This window comes from Buteo buteo, chromosome 24 (genome assembly GCF_964188355.1).
Source record: "Buteo buteo chromosome 24, bButBut1.hap1.1, whole genome shotgun sequence".
In the NCBI taxonomy this organism is placed as follows: domain Eukaryota; kingdom Metazoa; phylum Chordata; class Aves; order Accipitriformes; family Accipitridae; genus Buteo; species Buteo buteo.
This window is the reverse complement of record NC_134194.1, coordinates 3961773-3980014: the sequence shown is the minus strand read 5'-3', so window position 1 is coordinate 3980014 and position 18242 is coordinate 3961773. Positions and strand designations below refer to the sequence as shown.

At 57.4% G+C, this 18242-nt stretch overlaps 1 protein-coding gene across 2 annotated transcripts; it reads left to right on the top strand.

Annotated features, from left to right (window-relative positions):
* Positions 1 to 1534: 1534 nt before the first annotated feature.
* PITX1 (paired like homeodomain 1) lies at positions 1535 to 17954 on the top strand. 2 transcript variants are annotated; one of them, XM_075056639.1, is made up of 4 exons: positions 1535 to 1608; positions 10708 to 10889; positions 13828 to 14033; positions 16794 to 17954. In XM_075056639.1, the coding sequence occupies exons 2-4, from the start codon at positions 10727 to 10729 to the stop codon at positions 17331 to 17333; spliced, it is 909 nt and encodes a 302-aa protein (XP_074912740.1). In that variant the 5' UTR covers positions 1535 to 1608; positions 10708 to 10726; the 3' UTR covers positions 17334 to 17954. The 2 variants fall into 2 exon arrangements, with proteins under 2 accessions (XP_074912740.1, XP_074912741.1); XM_075056640.1 differs by lacking the exon at positions 1535 to 1608 and adding an exon at positions 10447 to 10573.
* The last annotated feature ends 288 nt before the right edge of the window (positions 17955 to 18242 follow it).

Below are 18242 nucleotides of genomic sequence, written 5' to 3'. Positions count from 1 at the left end.
AATTACTCAAAAACCTTGCAGCAATTCAACGTCCTGGAGGAGTTTCCTCAGCACCCACATGAAGACCGGGGCAAAGCCTCTCCCGGTGCTGAGCGAGCCGTGCCCCGGTACTGGGGACATCAGGGCCATCCGCAAGACCGGTGGCACCCGGGGGTGTCCCCCCCCCTGCTCCTCAGGCAGGCAGGCAGCCTGGGAAGCTCCCCTCCATCCTCAGCATGTACACATCTGCTGGAGGAAGACTTTTCTCCTAATGACACATCATTAAACATTGATTTAAAGACAATCATCTTCCCTCTCTTTAATTTCACAGCACCTTTAAAACAGCTGTTAGGCTGCAGCGGGGACGATCAGCCGAACAGGAAACGCATTGTTAGCTCCTAGCATTAAAACAGTAGAATGCATTAATTTATGAGCTCCTACTCCCTCTCCAAACGTTTTATTACGTTAATATCACCTTGATGTGCTTGGTAGGCCCCGGTGCCAAAGCCTCTTTCACACAGTATGTGCCATCCTAAATTACAGGCTGGGCGCCTCCTGGAACTGCCTTTGGAAAACTGGAGTAAACCAGCAAGCACTAAAGTTAATATTATCTTACAGACTAACAACCAGCTAATGCTCGACATGTGAATCCCATTTACTTCTTCTCTCTATAACAAATGGCAAGTGTGGGACTGGACTGTTCCTGATTTTATGCTATTTATCTTTCTGATCCATTCCATATTCGTTGTCCTTGGTTTTCAGCTACGGCTATAGCCTGTGTGTGTGTGTGTGTGCAAGCGTGTGTGACCCACTCGACTCAGGAAAGCACAAGGCACATCCCCACCGCCGTGTTCGCTCGGTCGCCGCATGGTTTGTGCGTTTTTCCCTTGGGAGGAGACTTTCCAGGGGGGTAGGTATGAGAAGCGAAGTGTCTGAAACTCCAGAAGCAGCCCTGGAAAATTAAACTGGATGAAGGGCCTGGGTGTTGGGCCGGCTGGGCGGCACAGTGTGCCTGCCCCGTATCACCCACGTAAGCATCCCCACGGAGAATGTGACCTCCAACCCCGGGCGGCCCTGGGGGCTGTTTGCTGCCTCCCCCCGGGGTGCTCGGCGCTGCGCACCCACCTCCACGCTGGAGTCCTGAACCAGGAGAGTATTTCGGGGTGGGGGGCAAAAAAAAAAAAAAAATTAAATAGAAAAAAAGTGGCCCTTCCTTGTCCCTGCCCCCTCGGACAAGAACACCGGCCGGGAGGAAACGAAGAGGGCAGGGGCCGTGTAACCGGCAGCACGAAACCCCGCTGCACCGAGGGGCGGCGGCGGGGAGGCGACCGGCCAAGGGGAGGGGGGGGGCGGACGGCGGCGTGGAGCGGGTGGGTGGGTGGGTTGCCGGTCCCGGGGGATGCCTTTGGCGGCGGGACGGAGGGACGGAGGGACGCGGGGCAGCCGGAGCCGCCGGTCTCCCGGTGCGGCCGGCCCTGCCCCCGGCCCTCCCCCGTCTGCGGCACCCTGGGACGGGGCTGACGTCAGGAGGAGACGGGGAAATCTCCCAAGAAAACCCTGGAGCGGCGGCCGGGGCGCTCACAGCGCCCGCCGGGCCCGGCACCCCGCCGCCGCCGAGCGCACCGCCCGGTAAGTTACCCGGGAACGGCCCCACGCGTGTCCCGTGTGTGTCTGTGTGTGTCCCCCCCCTTTCCTTGCGCCCGTCCCTCCCCACGCGTGTCGCCGCCTGTCCCCCACGGACGGCCCCGTCCCGCCTCTCTCTCTCCCCCCCCCTCCCCGCAACGCGTCCCGCCCCACGCGCCCCCGCCGTGTCTCCCCACGCGTGTCCCGCGGGGCCGTCCCGCCCCCGTCCTGCGTGTGTGTGTCCGTGTGTCCCCCACACACACCCGCCTCTCGCCTCCGCCGGGCCCACCCGGCAGCTGCCGGGGACGCAGCTCCGGACGTACCGGAGTTTTTTCGGGGCTGGAAAACAAAGCCGAAAGCGGGACGAACGCCCCTCACCGCGGTCTCGCCTCCCCACCCGGTCCCGGAGTTCGGCGGCAGCTCCGCGCCCGCGGAGGCCGGGGTGCGGCGGGCAGCCCGTTCCGCGCAGTCCTTGACATCTTTATACCGTGTATAAATTCTTTCGGGGCCTCTGCGCTTCGTCAGCTCTGACAAATACGCTGGGAGATGCAATTCCAGAGGGGTTACCTCATTTTATTTTTTTTTTTTTAATATATACATATATTTAAATTTTTTTCCTAACGCGCCGCAGCGTTTTCAGCCTCCAGCGCTTCTGCTCGGGGCGCTCCGCGGCGCGGAGAAAACCGCGGCTCGTCCCCGGGTCCCCGCTGGCAGCAGCGCTGTGTGCGCGGAGATGCGCGGAGATGCGCGGAGGTTCGGGCGGACCCGGCGGAGCGGGGGTTCCCCGGAACGACTTGGGGGGGGTGGTGGTAGAGGTGGCGGGGGGGACCGGGGGTGCGCGGTGCCTCCGCGGTTCTCGGAGAAGCGGCCGCGGGGAGAGTTTGGGCCGTAGATGAAGTCGCTTTTCAGAAAAATATAATATTCTACAGCCCCTCTGCTTTTTCTTTTTGGGGTTTCCCCCCCCCCCTTTTTTTTTTTCTTTTCTAATTAAAAAAAAAAAAAATAGGCACCATCTTTAGGAACTATATATAGTGCGACTGCCTCGCAGCACCGTTCCAGAGCGGGAGTGAAATTCTCAGAGTGGGGGGAAAAAGGCTTTTTTTCTGCGTCTTAACCCTGCTTAAATGGACGTGAGGGCTCCCCACCGACGGTATCTTTCGGATATTTTTTTAGGTCTCACGTTAAAAAAAATTGTCACTAGGCGAGTTTTCTATTACTTCGTCCCTTTTCCCCAAATTTTGCCAACGCACTGCAGAGCAGCACAAAATCCGAGGCACGAATTGGACATAAAACAATACCGTTGTGCCTCAATCGAGGACGGAGACGCCGTTTGCTTTTTTATAGCAATTAAAAAATATAATTTTTTTCCACTTAACAAACCAAGGTCCATGTTCTCCGGGTTATTCCCTGCGCCAACTCCAGCCGCTGACCTAAAAACTGACTTCTAAATAATTCCTGAAAGCTACTTCACTGACAGAACCTCCCCAAAATCCTTCATTTGCCTGAAATTCGGACAAAATCCCTGGAAATCCCGCGCTGGAGCAGTGGCAACATTTCCCTGGGAAAGTTTTAGCCGAGTTAAAGGCGCCTGTGACCGAGGCAGATATTTCCTACCAAAACCCACCGCCGAACAATAACCTGGCGGGCTCCGCAGCCTGTCCTTTACAGTCGCTTTTATTGTTCACGCAGGTTTTATTATGAAATCCTATGTTTCCAGGAGTATATATCCTTCTTTTCGGGTTTAGAGAAGGGAGAGCCTTTCTCCGAGAAAATGACCGCAGATTCAATGATGCATTATTTCCCTCCCGTGATGAGCAGCTCGGATGCATGTTGCTTTTAAATAACAAAAGGGGAGGAGAAAACATTCTCTAGTAAAGCCGAATTCCTTCGTTAGACCGCCTCCTAAACGTGCTAATAAAACTAATTCGTTTTATTTGCCCTGAACTTTTATATCTAACCCGGCGTGCTGATTAGCACAGCCCTCTGGAAGGCGGTATGTTCCTATCTCTCCCCGAGATGTGCCCGTTAAGATACGGCCGTTCCCACCGTGAAACTGGAAAGAAAAGGGTCCTGTGCCTTCATCTCGGTGGGGTTTGCTCCCCGGGCAGCGGAGACGAGCGGGGGCTGCGGCAGAACCGCACCGGGAGCAGCGCGGTGCAGCCGGGCAGCAGGGGGAAATCAGCCTTTTGGGAGGAAATTTAAAAAAAAAGAGAGAGAGAGACTTTTTTTTTTTTTTAAGAGAAAAAGAAAATAAGATAAAAATTTGTAAGGAAAAAAAGGGGAGGAAGGGGAAAAAATGAAAAAAAATAAATAATATATAAGAGAAGGAGCTGAATGCACACAAAGGTTAACTGTTTCTCTGATTTTGCATTTTAAAGCAGGAAATGTGCGGCTCTGCAGAGATTCGCTGCTGTTCTGAGAACATTAAAGAGCCCAGCGCGTTATTAGAATATTTCAGCCTTTCAGGAAATGTCCTGTTTAAGGGAAATGTGTTTCCCCCATCCAAACGCTGCAGCAATTAAGAGGTTGCTCGCCCGAAACAAGGTGGGGGAAACCCACATGGAAACATCAGATCCGTGGTTCCAAACGCAGGCTCTTTTTTTTCTGCTGAAGAAGGGTCTTCAGCAAATGCCAACAGAGTGCCCGGGCCTTTGATTCTCCTGCTTCAGAGGCATCTTTTTTAGTCCACAAGAGACACATTTCGGGATCTAAAGATGCACGGAGTAACATGAGCAGGCTGCTTAGCAAACTCCGGTGCCCCTTCCTCCATCAATTAATAAGAAAAGCATGTTCCCTCTGCTCAGAGAGGGAATTGTGGGACGATATTCTAATTTTCCCCTCTCTTCCCCCCCCCCACCTAGGGAAACAACCCCCCGTATTCCCGAGCTGTCCATCCTCCGGCGTTGTCATCAGACTGCCAACGGCCAGAGATAAACCCAAGCCGCCGCTAACAGCAAATTCATATTTTCTTAGAGCCGAGTTCAGTGCCTGTGGTCTGAAGGATGCGGAGAGGGTTGGGAAGCAGCTCTGGGCCAGGGTGGGACTGTACCGTCAGGCGTTTGGGGAAAAAAAAAAAAAAGAGTTGTCCCAGGTCAGCGGCGGATACCCAGGAGATGGTTTGATTTTTGGGGTGAGGGTGAGGGGAGGAGGGCCGAGGGGAACTCCCCCCCCCCCCTCCCGCCCCCGTCTGCTTCCAGCTGCAGAAACCCGAATAGGAAAACCATTTCTCCAGCCGTCAGTCGCTGCGTTTCAAGAAAGCCTTGGGGTATCATTTGTATCTGTCAGAAAACATTAAGCCTTCAACTTTTTCATCCCGAGTTTTTGCAAGAGCTGCCGCTGGCCGCCTGCGCCCGGGGCAGCCCCGGGGCGGGATGGGGATGGCGGGGGGGGGACACCGGGACGAGCCTCAGCCCCGGGTACCCCAGGTGCCCCGCGAGGTGTCACGGACCAAACGCCCCCAGAAAATTCCGTTTCCCCCAGGAGGTTTTAATGGCGGGGAGAGCCGAGGCGCTGGGGCAGGGGCTGCCGGGCCGAGGGAAGCGGGATGGGGCCGGGGAGGGCCCGGGCGGTTTGGGAGGCCGGGGGAGAGGGGGGAGGGGGGTCCGCTGGAAACCCTCCTGCCCAGCATCCCCGGCGCAGGGCTGCGCGGATGGGCCCTACGCGCCCGCGGAAGGTTGAGGCTTGGCCGACACGCGGAGGGACGAAGGCTGCGGATCCAAAAGGGGCTGATTTCGTTTTGCTCAACTTCTTAGGAAAAATTGCTCTCCTGGCTGCGCAGAGGAGGACAGGCCGGCTGGGAGCCAGCGTAATTTTCCACCTTCCTCTCCTGAGCGATTTAACATGCTCTCCGGGCTGGGTTTCTCCCCCCCCCCCCGCCCTGCTTCCCCCGGCCCGGGGACGGGGAGGGGGGGACCCGGCTCCGGCGGGAGGTCGGGGGGGTTCCACGGCTCGTTTCGAGGTCTTGGGGTTTGCTCCGTTTCCCCTTCGGTCCGGGTCCGGAGCGGGGCTACGATCGCGGCGGGGGGTGCTGAGCTTTGCCTTGCGTGGGGGGCGTACACTCGGGTCTCCACCTCGCGCGTAAAGGCGGCGTTTGGGGTGATGCTCTTTTGGGGCAGGACACTCGTGGGACACTGCCCCGACGGACACCCCCACCCCACTACCACCACCCCCCCCGGTACACTGTAACAACGAACAACCCCCCCCCCCGGTGCGGTCCGTGCTCCGCGGGGCACCGCGCTGCCCTGCGCACATGCCTGCGCGCATCCCCGGCCTCGGCGTGTCCCCAGCCCGCGTGGACATCCCGTGGGGCAGAGTCACGCATCAGCAAAGGCCGTGAACGGGGGCTGGAGGCCGAGAACCACTCATCCACCCGCGCGGGGGGTATTTTCATAGAGGGAAGCTTTAAAAATACCCCTGCGCGCTGTGACGGTGCTGCCGGTGCTGGGTACAGGGATGCTGCGCCCTTCCAGCCCCTCTCACTGCCCCGGCGATGCCCCTTCGCCGCCCGCTGGGCACTTTTAGGAGGATTTTGTCGTTAAAAGTTGTTTTCTTGCAGTAGCTGCTGGGCTCTGCAAAGCGGGCACCAGGCGGAGGTTGACTGGCGTGGCTTGAGCTTGGTTTGGTTAGGACTGCTTTTTTGGGGTTGGCTTGGCTTGTTTTGGTTGTGTTGGTTGCAATTTCGTTTGGCTTGGTCGGGTTTGGTTTGTCTTGGTTGAGTTGGGTTGGTTTGGGTTGGCTTGGGTTTGGTTGGGCTGGGTTTGGTTGGGCTGGGTTTGGTTTGGTTGGGTTGGGTTGGGGAGCCTCTCCCTCCTCTCTTGCCTCACTGCAGCTCTATTTTTCAGAGGGCTTCCCTCTCCTTTCGGGCAGACGTGTGCTTGGGAGGAGATGCCTTCGTTTTTGTAACAGTTCCCAATAATTTATAGACTGAATCTGAGTCTATACAACGCTAATAAATCTGAAGAGGAAAAGCTGGCAGAGACTGAACTTCGCCGCCTGATATACGGCCCAGGTGGTTTTGCGTTGGCTACAATCACCGCAGCCCGTCGGGGATGGGAGCCCCTCTCCGAAAGCAGGGACCCCTCCCCGGCACCCGGTGGGGGGACAAGACACGACCCCGTCCCCCTCACCCTCGGTGGGGTCCCTCCACCCCTCGGGGGGGCAGTGGGAGTCCTGCTCTCCTTCAGACGCCTCTCGTCCTCTTCTTCACGGGGTTGTCACCGGCGTGGCCAGCGCTGATTTATTTATAGGCGCCATCCCTCGGTTTGGGGTTATTTATAGCAAGAGGAAGCGGAGCGGTTTATTTGCGGGCTTCCAGCGTTTTACAGATCCCTGATGCAGTCCCCAGCCGGGGGGGGGCTGGGGGAGCCTCGAAGTGCGGTGGCTACGCGGGCGCGGAGCGGCAATGCTCTCCAGCCAGCCCCACGCTGCCTTGCGTGGAGGTTTCCCACGCAAAGCCGTCCCGCCACCCTCACACAACGGACCTTATCCCGGCCGGAGCTCCGAGGGGTCCCGCTCGGCCCCCGGGCCGACCCCTCCGTCTGCCTCTCCCCGGCCCCTTCCCACGCCCACGCAGGTCGCGGTTCCTCGTGGCGGGGGGGGGAAACTTGGCGGGGCCCCTCGGCCGGGCTGTCCTCGTCTGCTGTGGCCTCTCCCTCCTTCCCGGAGCTCCCCCCGGCCCCCAGAAAGCCCGGGGAGGTGGCGAGGGGAAGGCAGACCCCCAGCCCGGGACCCCCGTCCTACCGGGCCCGTGGAGCCGCCGGTCCGCCTTCACGTCGCGGGAAGAGCAGCCGGCTCCGAGTGGGACATCGAGGCTTTCCTTGGGTGCTAGCCTTCCGTCAGGGAAGTGAAGCGTGACGTCACGCGGATGGACCCGTGACGTAGCGCCTGCTGGAAGGGAGTTGCCGGCGGAGAGGTGTCCCCGGCATCCCGAAACGGAGCGGGCCTGACGGGGAGGAGAGAGGAGAAAGCGCAAAGCTGGGGGCGACCGGGTGCGCTCTGTTGTCGCGACACGTGTTGTTGTCGCGACCAGGAACGCAAAGAACCGAGCGGATTTGGGTCTGTGCGATAGGAGTGCGCCCGCTCCTCAAAGCGCCCAGCGAGAGGATGCCCTTAAATCCACATAAAACGTACACGAGACACACACAAGACATATATATATCTATATACCTCCTCCCACTTAAGACTGCCGACCCGTGCGCAGGTGTGCGGTAAATGCCTGACCCGCGCCACGGCCCGGGCACGGACACGCGTGGGGGAGGTCCGGAGGGAACCGGGAGCTGCTCCGCCCCCCCAGGGCCGGCCCGTTACTCTCTATTTAACACCGGTATCGTGGGGGTGTCTGCCCTGAGGACCCTCCAGAAGGAGCCGGGGGGGACGGGGGGGGCCGGGAAGAAGCCGGACCCGGCGTTACCACGACCGTCTCCACGGCGAAATCACGCCGGTGCCTGGGGCTGAGTCTTTCCCCGCTCCCGGCCGGGTGGAATTGAGCCTAGAACGAATTTTTTAAAAAAAGAGATTTTATAGAGGAGAACAAAACCTGTAAATTAGGCGCATAAAAAAAAAAAAAAAAAAAAAAAAAAAAACACAAAACCAAGAAAAAGAAAGAAAAATCCCGCCTCCTGCTTTGAGGCTGCTGTAAGCAGTAGGTTTAAAATAGCGGCCGGGCTGCTGGCAGCCTCCCCCCCCCCAGGCTCCATCCCGCTCCCCCTGAGAGCGGGGGAGCCCCCGGAGACCTGCCCCGGGGCTGCCGCCTCTCTCTCTGTCTCTCGGAAATAAAGGAAAAAAAAGGGACCGTGAAGGGTCTCGGACACGGTGCACGTTTGTAATCCGGTCACCTTCCTCCTCCTGGGGGTAAAGGCCATCCCCACCTCTCGGTTCTCCCCCGGGAGGAGGTCTCCATCCTTCCCGCATCAGCTGAGCCCCTCCAAGCCGAGAGGCCCTGGTAAATATTTGCATTTTAAACCACGTCCATCTTTAGCAGCCCCGAGATTGCCTGGTTCACCTCGGGTGCCCGAAATTCCCCGTCGTTTCCAGACTCCTGAGCAAAGTTCAGCCGGGAGCGGCGGACAGACAGACAGACATCAAGATGTCAATCAAAAAAAAAAAGGAAAAAAAAAGAAAAGAAAAAGAAGGAAGAGAGAGCTAGGGAGACCTGACCCTGACAGCACCCACCTGTACATCACCTAGACGGCAAAAGTCGCTGGAGATCAGAGGTGCGGGGCTTGGGGCTGGGAGATTTGGGCTCTCCCCTCCCGGTGTCCCCGGGCCCACGGGTGGGGGGGCCCAGGCCCTGCGGGGAGCTGCCGGGGGGCGCGGGGCGGGCCCGGCTGCATCACCCCGGCGGTGTAGGAAAAAGCCTGCGCGGCTGGAACATTGCTTCCCTCCACTTTTCCATAAACCAGTTCAAAAGTTCTCTCCCACATCTTTACTTGATTTGAAAGCAAAATAGAGTGTCAGGATGGATCAGTTAAAGTGAGCCGAGAAAATAAAGAGGAGAGAAGGTCCTTTCCCCAGGCAGAGTTCCAGCCAGGGTCCTTCTCCCCCTTCCCCTCGCCCCCTTCCCCGGTGCAGCGAGCACCCCGCCGCCTGCCCCGCCGCTACCCCCGGTTCCCACCTGCCCCCCCCCCTCCTCCAAGGATGAGGGCTTCCCGTGTTTTTTGGTTTGGGTTTTTTTTTTTCCCACCTCCCCAAACACCGAGGTGTTATCCGGGAGGGCTCAAGGCCGTATCCCGGCCTGCGTGGAAAGCACCGGGGGACCGGCCCCGTCCCACCCGCCCCCAGTACTGCACCGGGTCAGGGCGCACTGGTGCCCGCTGCAGGAGAAGGGCATGGGGGGGGGGTGTCTCTTTTGCCCCCTCCCCACCAACTATCCCGACCCCAGGGCTGGCAGAGCCGCAGACACCCCTCCGGAGGGTCACCGCGAGTTCGGCTGCGGGAGGAAAATTATTTGTTATTAATCATGTGCTGAAAGATGATGTGATGGGAGCGTTCGCGCTGCTGCTCCCCAGGCTGCGGTCCCCCGGCCGCCGGGCAGGGGCCGAGCCGCTTTATTATAAACCCCGCAGCCAGAAAAAAAAAAAAAAAGTTAAAAAAGGCTAAAACAGTTCAGGCACAACCCCCAGGAGGCCGTTTTCCCCCAAAGAAATCCCCTCCATCTCGCAGGAACGTGTTCCCCGCGGGACTGAAACTGGCGGTGGGGTCACTTCGCGCCGGGACGGGCCGCGCAGCCCCACGCAAGGATGCTGAGGGGTGCGCAGGATGCGCGTCCACTGCAGGGCGTGGGGGCGGAGGTTCCGCGGGTCGGGAGGCCCAGCCGGGCTGGTTACGGGGATACCCGCGGAGACACCGTGCTGCGCGGGGAGCGCAACCTTGCGCGCTGCCGGCTGGCACGACGCTGCGGAGGAGTGCGGGCTGGCCGGGGTGCTGGGGGCGGGCAGGGGGTCCTGAGCCGCCCCCTGCGCGGCTGGGAGTGATTTTCCACTTTTCCATTCGTTTCTGAGATATTTTTAATACCTCACCGAGTTTGGGGGGGGGGAGGAGGAGGGGGGGGGGTACCCTGGGAGGAAAGGCAGCCTGGAGGCGGGGGCCGGGTAGGGGCCCACCGGGGGGGGGGGGGGGTCGCGGGCCTGGCCCGCGGCCGCGCAAAGTGCGCACATCGGCGGGGAGCGCGGAGGCAGGTCCGCCCGCACGGCCGGGCTGGGCGAGCGCTAGATGGAGTGATGCATTAGCGAGACGGGGAGGTTTTAACCTTCAGGGGGAGGAGCCCCGTTTAACTACAGGCATTTGTTCTAGGGCAGGTCACTTTAATCTCTTTAGCTTTAAACTGTCCAACTCGCAACTCGCGTTTCTCTATAAGGGATCTTTACCACTTCCCTGCCTATGCGGCCGGACTGCCGTGCCTCTCCCCGAGCAGAGACAAGCGGCATCGAGGCACTGCCCAGATCTCTTTTTCCGACACCCTTAAAATAATACTGTTAGTAATAAGTGGATTTGCTTTTGGTTTTGTTGTGTTTTTTTGTTTCTTTTTTTTTTTTCCCTTAAAAAAAAAAAAAAAAAAAAGCTCCTTGTTCCTTTCTGTGTGGAATAAACACCTGCAAACTCCCCCAGGCAGCCCGGCGCCCCTGCCATGGATTCCTTTAAAGGTGGAATGAATTTGGAGAGACTGCCCGAGAGCTTGAGACCCCAACCCTCCCATGACATGGCTTCCAGCTTCCATTTGCAAAGATCCTCGGAACCCAGAGACCCGATCGAGAACTCAGCCAGTGAATCCTCCGACACGGAGGTGCCAGGTAACCCCCCCCCCCTCCACACCCCCCCAACACCCCGCGGCCCCGGCCCGCTCCCCCCCATCGCCGCCTCCCCCTCCCCACCGCGCCTTCCCTTTGCGGGGCTTTGCCCGCAACTACCCCCCCCCAAACACAACCAGAGGTGATGGGGGGGGGGGAAGAGCTGCCTGTGATCCCGAGCAAACCCCGGGAACCGGAGCGGGGGGGCAGGAGCCCGGCCAGAGCTGTCGCCCCCACCGGTGCCCGGTGCTGACAGCCCTCCGGGAGGACACACACGGCTCCCCATCCCAGGAGCTGGTCTTTTTTATTTAAAAAAAAAGAAAAAAAGAAAACCAACAACAACAAACCCACAGTTATTAATTGATGGGGTCGAAGGGAAGGGGGGGCTCTTCGGGGAGTGCGGTTTTGCCGGATGTTTCTGAAATAATGTCAGCTTTTGCCCGGGTTTATTTTCCAGCTCGGGTGGTGCAGAGATGGAAAAAGATCTCTCTGTCAAAGGAGGGGAAAGGGGGGGAGAGGGGAAAAAAAAAATTAAAAAAGAAAGAAAAAAAAAAAGCCCCGCAGAGCAGGAGAGGCGGCGTGGGGCCGAGCGCAGGCAGCGCGGACAGCCGCGGAGGGGATGTGCGCGGCCGCGGAAAAGTTTCCCCGCTGGAAAGGGTCCCCGCGTCCTGACCACCATGTGCGAGGGCTGCAGGGAAAGCTGTGGTTTCCCAGTTTGCATTGAATTAAAGTAGCAACATTTCTAGATTGACAAGGGAAGCTAGGAGAAGGAAACAAAAGCTGCAGGAAGGAGCGTGATACCCGTTCTCCACCGAGAGCCTTTCTGGGGGAGTTCTATCTCTTCTTGAATTTTAATTTTTTAATGCCTGTTGTTGCTCTTCGGCGTTTTAGCAGGTCCTATAACCTAGAGAGTGGCTGTGGCAAGAGTCGGTCCCGAAGTGGCACCCGGTGATAAACAGGGTTTGGGTTGTGCCTCCCAGCCTGATTCACAAACAAAGTTAGGGACCGGCGTCTGGAAGGGACTCCGAGATTAGAGGGGATTATTTGAGATTAGAGAGGGAGATTTGCTCCGTTTTGCTCTACCCCTGTGTGTGACCCCTCGGTGCTGGAGGAGGGCTGAGGACCTGCCTGCTTTTCTTCTCCGAGAAGCTGCAAAATACCTTTCACATTTTTTTTTTTTTTTAATGCGAAAAAAAAAGAAGTACAAAGCCCGATTAAAGCTAATGTGCCTTATGATTTGAAATGGTATCACAGCCCGGATTTATAATGAAATATTAAACGAAATTTTTAACGAAAACCCGTTAAAACCCGGCGGGGCAAGGGGCCGCCGGGACGGATCCCAGCCGCTTTCTTATCGCCCCCCCCGGCTCCCTCTCGGCCCGGTTTCTCCGGGCTCTTCCCAGCCGAAAGCCAGAGGATTTCTCTTTACGGGGGATATTTTGGTTTCTCTTTTCCCACCGTGGCCGGGCCCTGCGGCTCGGCCGGTCCAGCGGCCGCAGAGACCGGGGTGGGGGGGACCCGGGGGGGGACCCGGGACCCGGGGACGATGGGGTCTGTGCTGCAGAGGCCTTGTTTGCTCTGCAAACCACTTAAGAGCAGAGAGAGGCCAGCCGGGCTGCAATCGGCTCCAATTTGGGGGGTTCCATTGAGCTGTTGGAGCTTGCTCGCCGCCCCCCCCTTTTTTTTTTTTTTTTTTTTTTTTTTTTGCTACGGAGGGTGCCCAGGCGAGGAGCGATTCAGGGGTGACTTTGCAAGGACGAGTCCTCCCGGGCTTTGGATGCAGCCCGCGATTATTTTTAGACTCCCGCTTACCTCGCAGAGGTCGGGGCTGTAGAAATGCCCCCGGCGGCGGCCTAAAACCCTCAAAAAGGGGTAGCGGTGGGGTGGGGGGACACCGTCTAAAAGGGACAAACTCCCCTCGGAGTTTCCTTTAGGCAGCAGCAGGACAGAGGCCGGGGGGATGGCCGCCGGTCCCGGCCCTGCAGCCGCACCTTTCCCCGCTCCCGCCGGGGCCAAGGCCGGGAGCACATTTCGTCCTAACCTTGGAATCCCTTTCCGAGCGCTTCAACCGGGCCAAATCCGGTCGAAACCCGGCCTGGGAAAGCCAGAAAAAGGCCGTTACGAAAAGGGAACGGGAGTTTGTCCTTCCCATTGCGGCGGGACCGGGGCTGGATTTCTGCTTCCAGTCCGCGCAAATCCCGAGCGCGAAAACGCTCCTGCTGGTTTGTTGTTGCTTTTTTTTTTTTTCCCTTTGCTTCTTTCGATATGATTTTTGCAGAGGGCTTCGCTCAGCCTCGCGTTAAAATAAACACTAAAATCCTAAAAGCGGCAAAAAGGGAAAAAAAAAAAACCAACAAAAAAGAAATAAGGGGAGGGAGCGTAGAGTTAAAGAGAGAGGGTGCCTTTTGCAATTAATTTCTGCTGGGTTTTACACCCCTTGCCCTTCCAAAGTTTCCTGTCGCGGCCGAGCACAACAAAGACAATGGAGCAAAGATCGCGCCTTCGGTTGAAGGGAGTGAAAAGGTGCCGTGGAAAGGCAAGAGCGGCCGATGCTGCGTGGAACCCGCTCCCCCAAGATTGCTCTCACCCCTCGGGCCCGCTTCGACCCGGGTCGCCCTGGGGGTCTCCCTGCCTTCTAGGGTGCTTTGGGCCCGGGCAGGGCTCCCTGCTCCTTCCCCAACCGCCCCGGGAAAGGCTGGGTTTGGCTGCGGGGACGTGGGTGGATGCAGGGCCCGGCAGGACCCGCGTGGGTGCCCACACACATCCCTCCGGCGGGGCGGGCAAGGCTGGGTGCGGGGGCGGCGTGGTTGCCTTTGTGTGCCTGTATTTCTGTTTGGGGAGAAAAAAAAAAAAAAAGGGGGAGAAAAAACCACACACACAAAAAAAACCCAAACCAAACCAAAAAAACCAACCCACCCCAAATCCCAACACCCCACCGCAGAAAAGGAACGCAGCGGCGAGCAGAAAACCGAAGACGGGGCCGCCGACGACCCGGCGAAGAAGAAGAAGCAGCGGCGGCAGCGGACCCACTTCACCAGCCAGCAGCTGCAGGAGCTGGAAGCCACTTTTCAGAGGAACCGCTACCCCGACATGAGCATGAGGGAGGAGATCGCCGTATGGACCAACCTCACCGAGCCCCGAGTCCGGGTAAGAGGGGTGTCCAGCCCCGCGGGGATGCAGGGGAGGGGGTTTTGGGAGGGTGGGAGGGGGTCTTAGGGAAGCTGTCCCTTTCGGGAGCCGCTGAGGCCGTTTGAGAGCAGGGCCCGGCTGCCGTGGGCTTGATTTTAAATACTAAAATTGGGATTCAGGTCCGAAAGGAGAAATTCAGCTCCCGGTCGCGGAGAGATGCTGCCCGGAGTGGGCTGAGACCGCCGGCCCCGCGCTTGGGGACCGGCCCCCGAAAGTGGGGGGCGAGCAGCGGAGGGGGCAGGAGGAAGCCGGGGCTCGGGAAGGGCCTGGTTTGGGGGGCACGACCCCCCCTGGGTTGGCCTAAACGCAGCGCGGGGCTAGAGCAACCCCCCCAACCCGAGCAACAGGGCAGCTCCAGCGGCCCTTCCCCTTGCTCTGGTTATTCCCAATAATCCCAGCAATCGTGATCATCTCCCAACAAACCGCTGCTCCATGCTCAGCCCCCCGGGCCCGCCGCGATTTTCCTCCCCACCACCACCTCCCCGTGCGGGAGCCGTCGTTGCCAGCCCCCCCCCCCCCTCGGCCGCGCATCTTCCGCGGCCGCGGGCGGAACGGCTGTTTGCAGAGGCCGCCGATGGGCAAAGGGAAGGACAAGGGGCCGGGGAACGATCGCACTCGAAAGTCAATAAACGCTGGAGACACATACTTGTACGGCGAAGGCCCTGGTCTTTACACGCCTCGGAGCCGATGCCACCATATATATATATATATATATATATATATATATCTCCCCACACCTATATAGCATCGGCAGTTCCATTGAGAGATTTAGGAGTGAAATATCCTGGCCATGAACGACCGGATCGAAGCGGTTCGGGCTTTATTGATCCGCCGTGCCAAGGCTGTCATGGTTTCTCCACCTCCACTTTACGTCCCCTCCGTCCCCCCCCCCGGGACATTTCCCCGCGCGGTTTCGGCCGTGGCCGCACACCCCAACCGAGCCCACCGCCCCCCGGGACCGTGGGCTGAGCACGCTGCCGGGGAGGGCAGAAACCCGGGAGAAAACGGGAACTGCAGAAGGCAGCCCCGCCGTCCCGAAAAGCCCCCCCTCTTTTTTTTTTTTCCTCCTTTTTTTTTTTCCTTGGCAATTAAACCACGAGTGACCAAATCGGATTACAGAGATTCTGCTTTAAACCTTTCAAGAGTAAACACCCATCTGCAATGGGGGAAACGCAACTGAAAGCATTGTCTTAATTGAGTTTAAAACAAAACAAAGCCGGAGCATTAATATCGGTGGAATATTTCAGGAAGCAAATAAAACTAATATATGAGTTGCCATTAACATAATTTCGTTCTCCCTCTGTGTGGAGATGTTTTGGTTTGATGTTCTGAGATTGCAGATTGCAAATCTAACCTTAATTTGCTATAAGGGCCTTCCTTTAAAATGTCTAGGAGCCATAATTAAAACTATTACCCTCATTTTCAGGAAATTCCTGTCTGGAAGCACCTTCCGAGGAGTATATTACAGGTTTTGAACATGTTGGCTTTCGTTTCCTATTTATACGGGATTCTTTTTATTATTGTTATTTTTTAAACTCGACTCCGCCATCCATTCCCCCCTCCCCCCGAAGTTTCCATCCCTAAAACCGGTGTTTAATACTAGTTGCGCCATTTCTGCGCCGGGAGGGGAGACCCAAAGACCTCCCCCCCCCCCCCCCAACCCCGACCCCGGCTCCGGAGGGAGCGCAGTCTCCGCGGAGCGGGGCGCACGGAACCGCGCAGCTCCGGCCGGGCTCCCGGTGTCCGCAGGGAGCCGGGGGGGGCCACGGCTCGGTGGGAGAAAGCTGAGGGGGGTGTGAGAGGGGTGGGATGCAGTAGAAGTTCGCAGGCCGGGCGCAGCCGGCAGGCAGGACGATGCTGTTTTTTAACCTGGAAAAATAATTTGGGGGCTGCCCGGCCTCCATCACGGGGGGCTCAAACGCTTTCCGAGGGTTAAATAAATAAATAAACAAATAAGAGAGAGCCTAGATCAGGTTTTTGCATCAAACACCAGGAGCGGCCCCCGCTTCTCTGTTCCCTAGTCAGGGCTGTAAATTCTCATTAGATATAAAGGCAGAGGCTGCATCTATCCAAGGGCGATGCGGGGATTGATTTTTTTTTTTTTTTTTTTTTAAACCTAAACATACTAATCCAATCCCCTTTTTTATGATCTGTAACAGGGGACTTTTATTACACGGCATTAGCGTTCGGAAACGCGGCGGAGCCGGGGCGAGCCGGTCCTAATCAGAGCGGGCCGTACCTTTACCCCATGCCTTGCTCCGGGGAGAGGGGCAGCGGGGGGGACCGGGGAGAGGGGGGGGACGACCGGGGACATGCAGGTAACCTCGGCGGAGAGGCGGCTGCGCGCATCCAGGCTCCCCCATCCCGCTGGATAGAGAGGGATGCGCGCAGAAACCGCTATGCGCGCAGGCAACCCCGCGGAGCGGGACACCCATCCCGCGGGGGGGCAGGGGGCTGGAGGGAGAAGGGGTGCGGAGCCGTGCCCGGTGTTGCTGGCCAGGGAAAGGGGGGGTGCTTTTGGAGGTTTGCCCTGCGCTCCTTTGCGCGCATCAGCATCATCGCGCATCAGCATCTGCGCGCATCAGCATCCTCTGCGCGCATCAGCAGCGCTCCGGGCGGTCCGGCGGTGGGGCAGGGGGTGGCGGTGGTCCCGCACTGACCGTGCCGTCTCGGTTCACCCCCCCTTCCTCCCCCAAATTCCTCCCTCCCCCCCCGCAGGTCTGGTTCAAGAACCGCCGAGCCAAGTGGAGAAAGCGGGAGCGGAACCAGCAGATGGACCTGTGCAAGAACGGCTACGTGCCGCAGTTCAGCGGGCTGATGCAGCCCTACGACGACATGTACGCCGGCTACCCCTACAACAACTGGGCTACCAAAAGCCTCACCCCGGCTCCGCTTTCCACCAAGAGTTTCACCTTTTTCAACTCCATGAGCCCCCTCTCCTCGCAGTCCATGTTCTCGGCGCCCAGCAGCATCTCCTCCATGAACATGCCCTCCAGTATGGGGCACTCGGCCGTGCCGGGCATGGCCAACTCCGGCCTCAATAATATCAATAATATCAGCGGTTCTTCGCTGAACTCGGCCATGTCCTCGCCGGCCTGTCCCTACGGGCCACCGGGTTCGCCTTACAGCGTCTACCGGGACACTTGCAACTCCAGCTTAGCCAGCCTCAGACTGAAATCAAAGCAGCACTCCAGTTTCGGCTACAGCAGTTTGCAAAGCCCCGGCTCTAGTCTAAACGCCTGTCAGTACAACAGTTGACGGACTTGACACAAACCACCTCCGACAAAACACCGCCGACAAAGCAAAGCAGAAGCAAAGCGACGTTTAACGGAAAAGAGGAGGGGAAGAAAAAAAAAAAAAAAGAATTAAAACCCGATGATGATTAAAAGCAAAACCCGAGCAAGTGAGAGAGGAAAAAAAAACCCAACCAAAAACCCAAACCAAAACATCACCCAAAAAAAACCCACAAGCTCCGCGGACTTCGACTGTCTAGGAAAAAAAAAAAACATATTAATGCAAACCAACGACGCAACCAACAGAACAGCGCTTTAAAAAAAAATAAATTAAAAATAAACCATCAAAAACCGTAAACGGACCAGAAAACTTTTGCAAGAGACACCGAAATCTGGTACATGGATGAGTTGCAATTTTTCTCTGGATTATGCGGGTTGTATGTGTTTACTTGAACTTGCACAGGAGTTGGTAAGGCGGCCGCTTCCCCGCGGGGAGGGCGGCGAGGGTGGGAGACGCCTCGGTGGTAAGAGCTGGTGGGACGGTTCTTGGCCGCTTGTCGCACGGGAAGAGTTTGGTTAATGTTTACCACTGAGAAACAGAATCACACTCAAAAAAAAAAAAAAAACCAACAAAAAAAAAAAACAAGGGGGGGAGAAAAAAATATAATTCGCAGAGTAGATTCTGCGGGAAAAATGGTTAAAATATTAGGTATGAAACTATTAAAAATAATAATGACAAGGGTCAACCACTTATATAAGGTTATATTTATATCTACCGTTGCATTGTGCCGGATCATTGTCCTTGGCCGTTGAATAAACTGTTTTTAAAATGCATGATTCTTGATGTTTTTTCTTTAGTTGGAAGCTATAATCCAGTCATTCCTGATACTAAGCAGCTCAAGGTTCCTACCTCTTCATCCTTTCCAAAAGACTG

What these genes read in the sequence shown, in the direction of transcription:
- PITX1 (XM_075056639.1), top strand. Translation starts at nt 10,727, where the DNA reads ATGGATTCCTTTAAAGGTGGAATGAATTTGGAGAGACTGCCCGAGAGC. An exon ending in CTCCGACACGGAGGTGCCAG is followed by an intron (nt 10,890 to 13,827) that starts GTAACCCCCCCC and finishes ACCCCACCGCAG; the next exon opens with AAAAGGAACGCAGCGGCGAG. An exon ending in TCACCGAGCCCCGAGTCCGG is followed by an intron (nt 14,034 to 16,793) that starts GTAAGAGGGGTG and finishes CCCCCCCCGCAG; the next exon opens with GTCTGGTTCAAGAACCGCCG.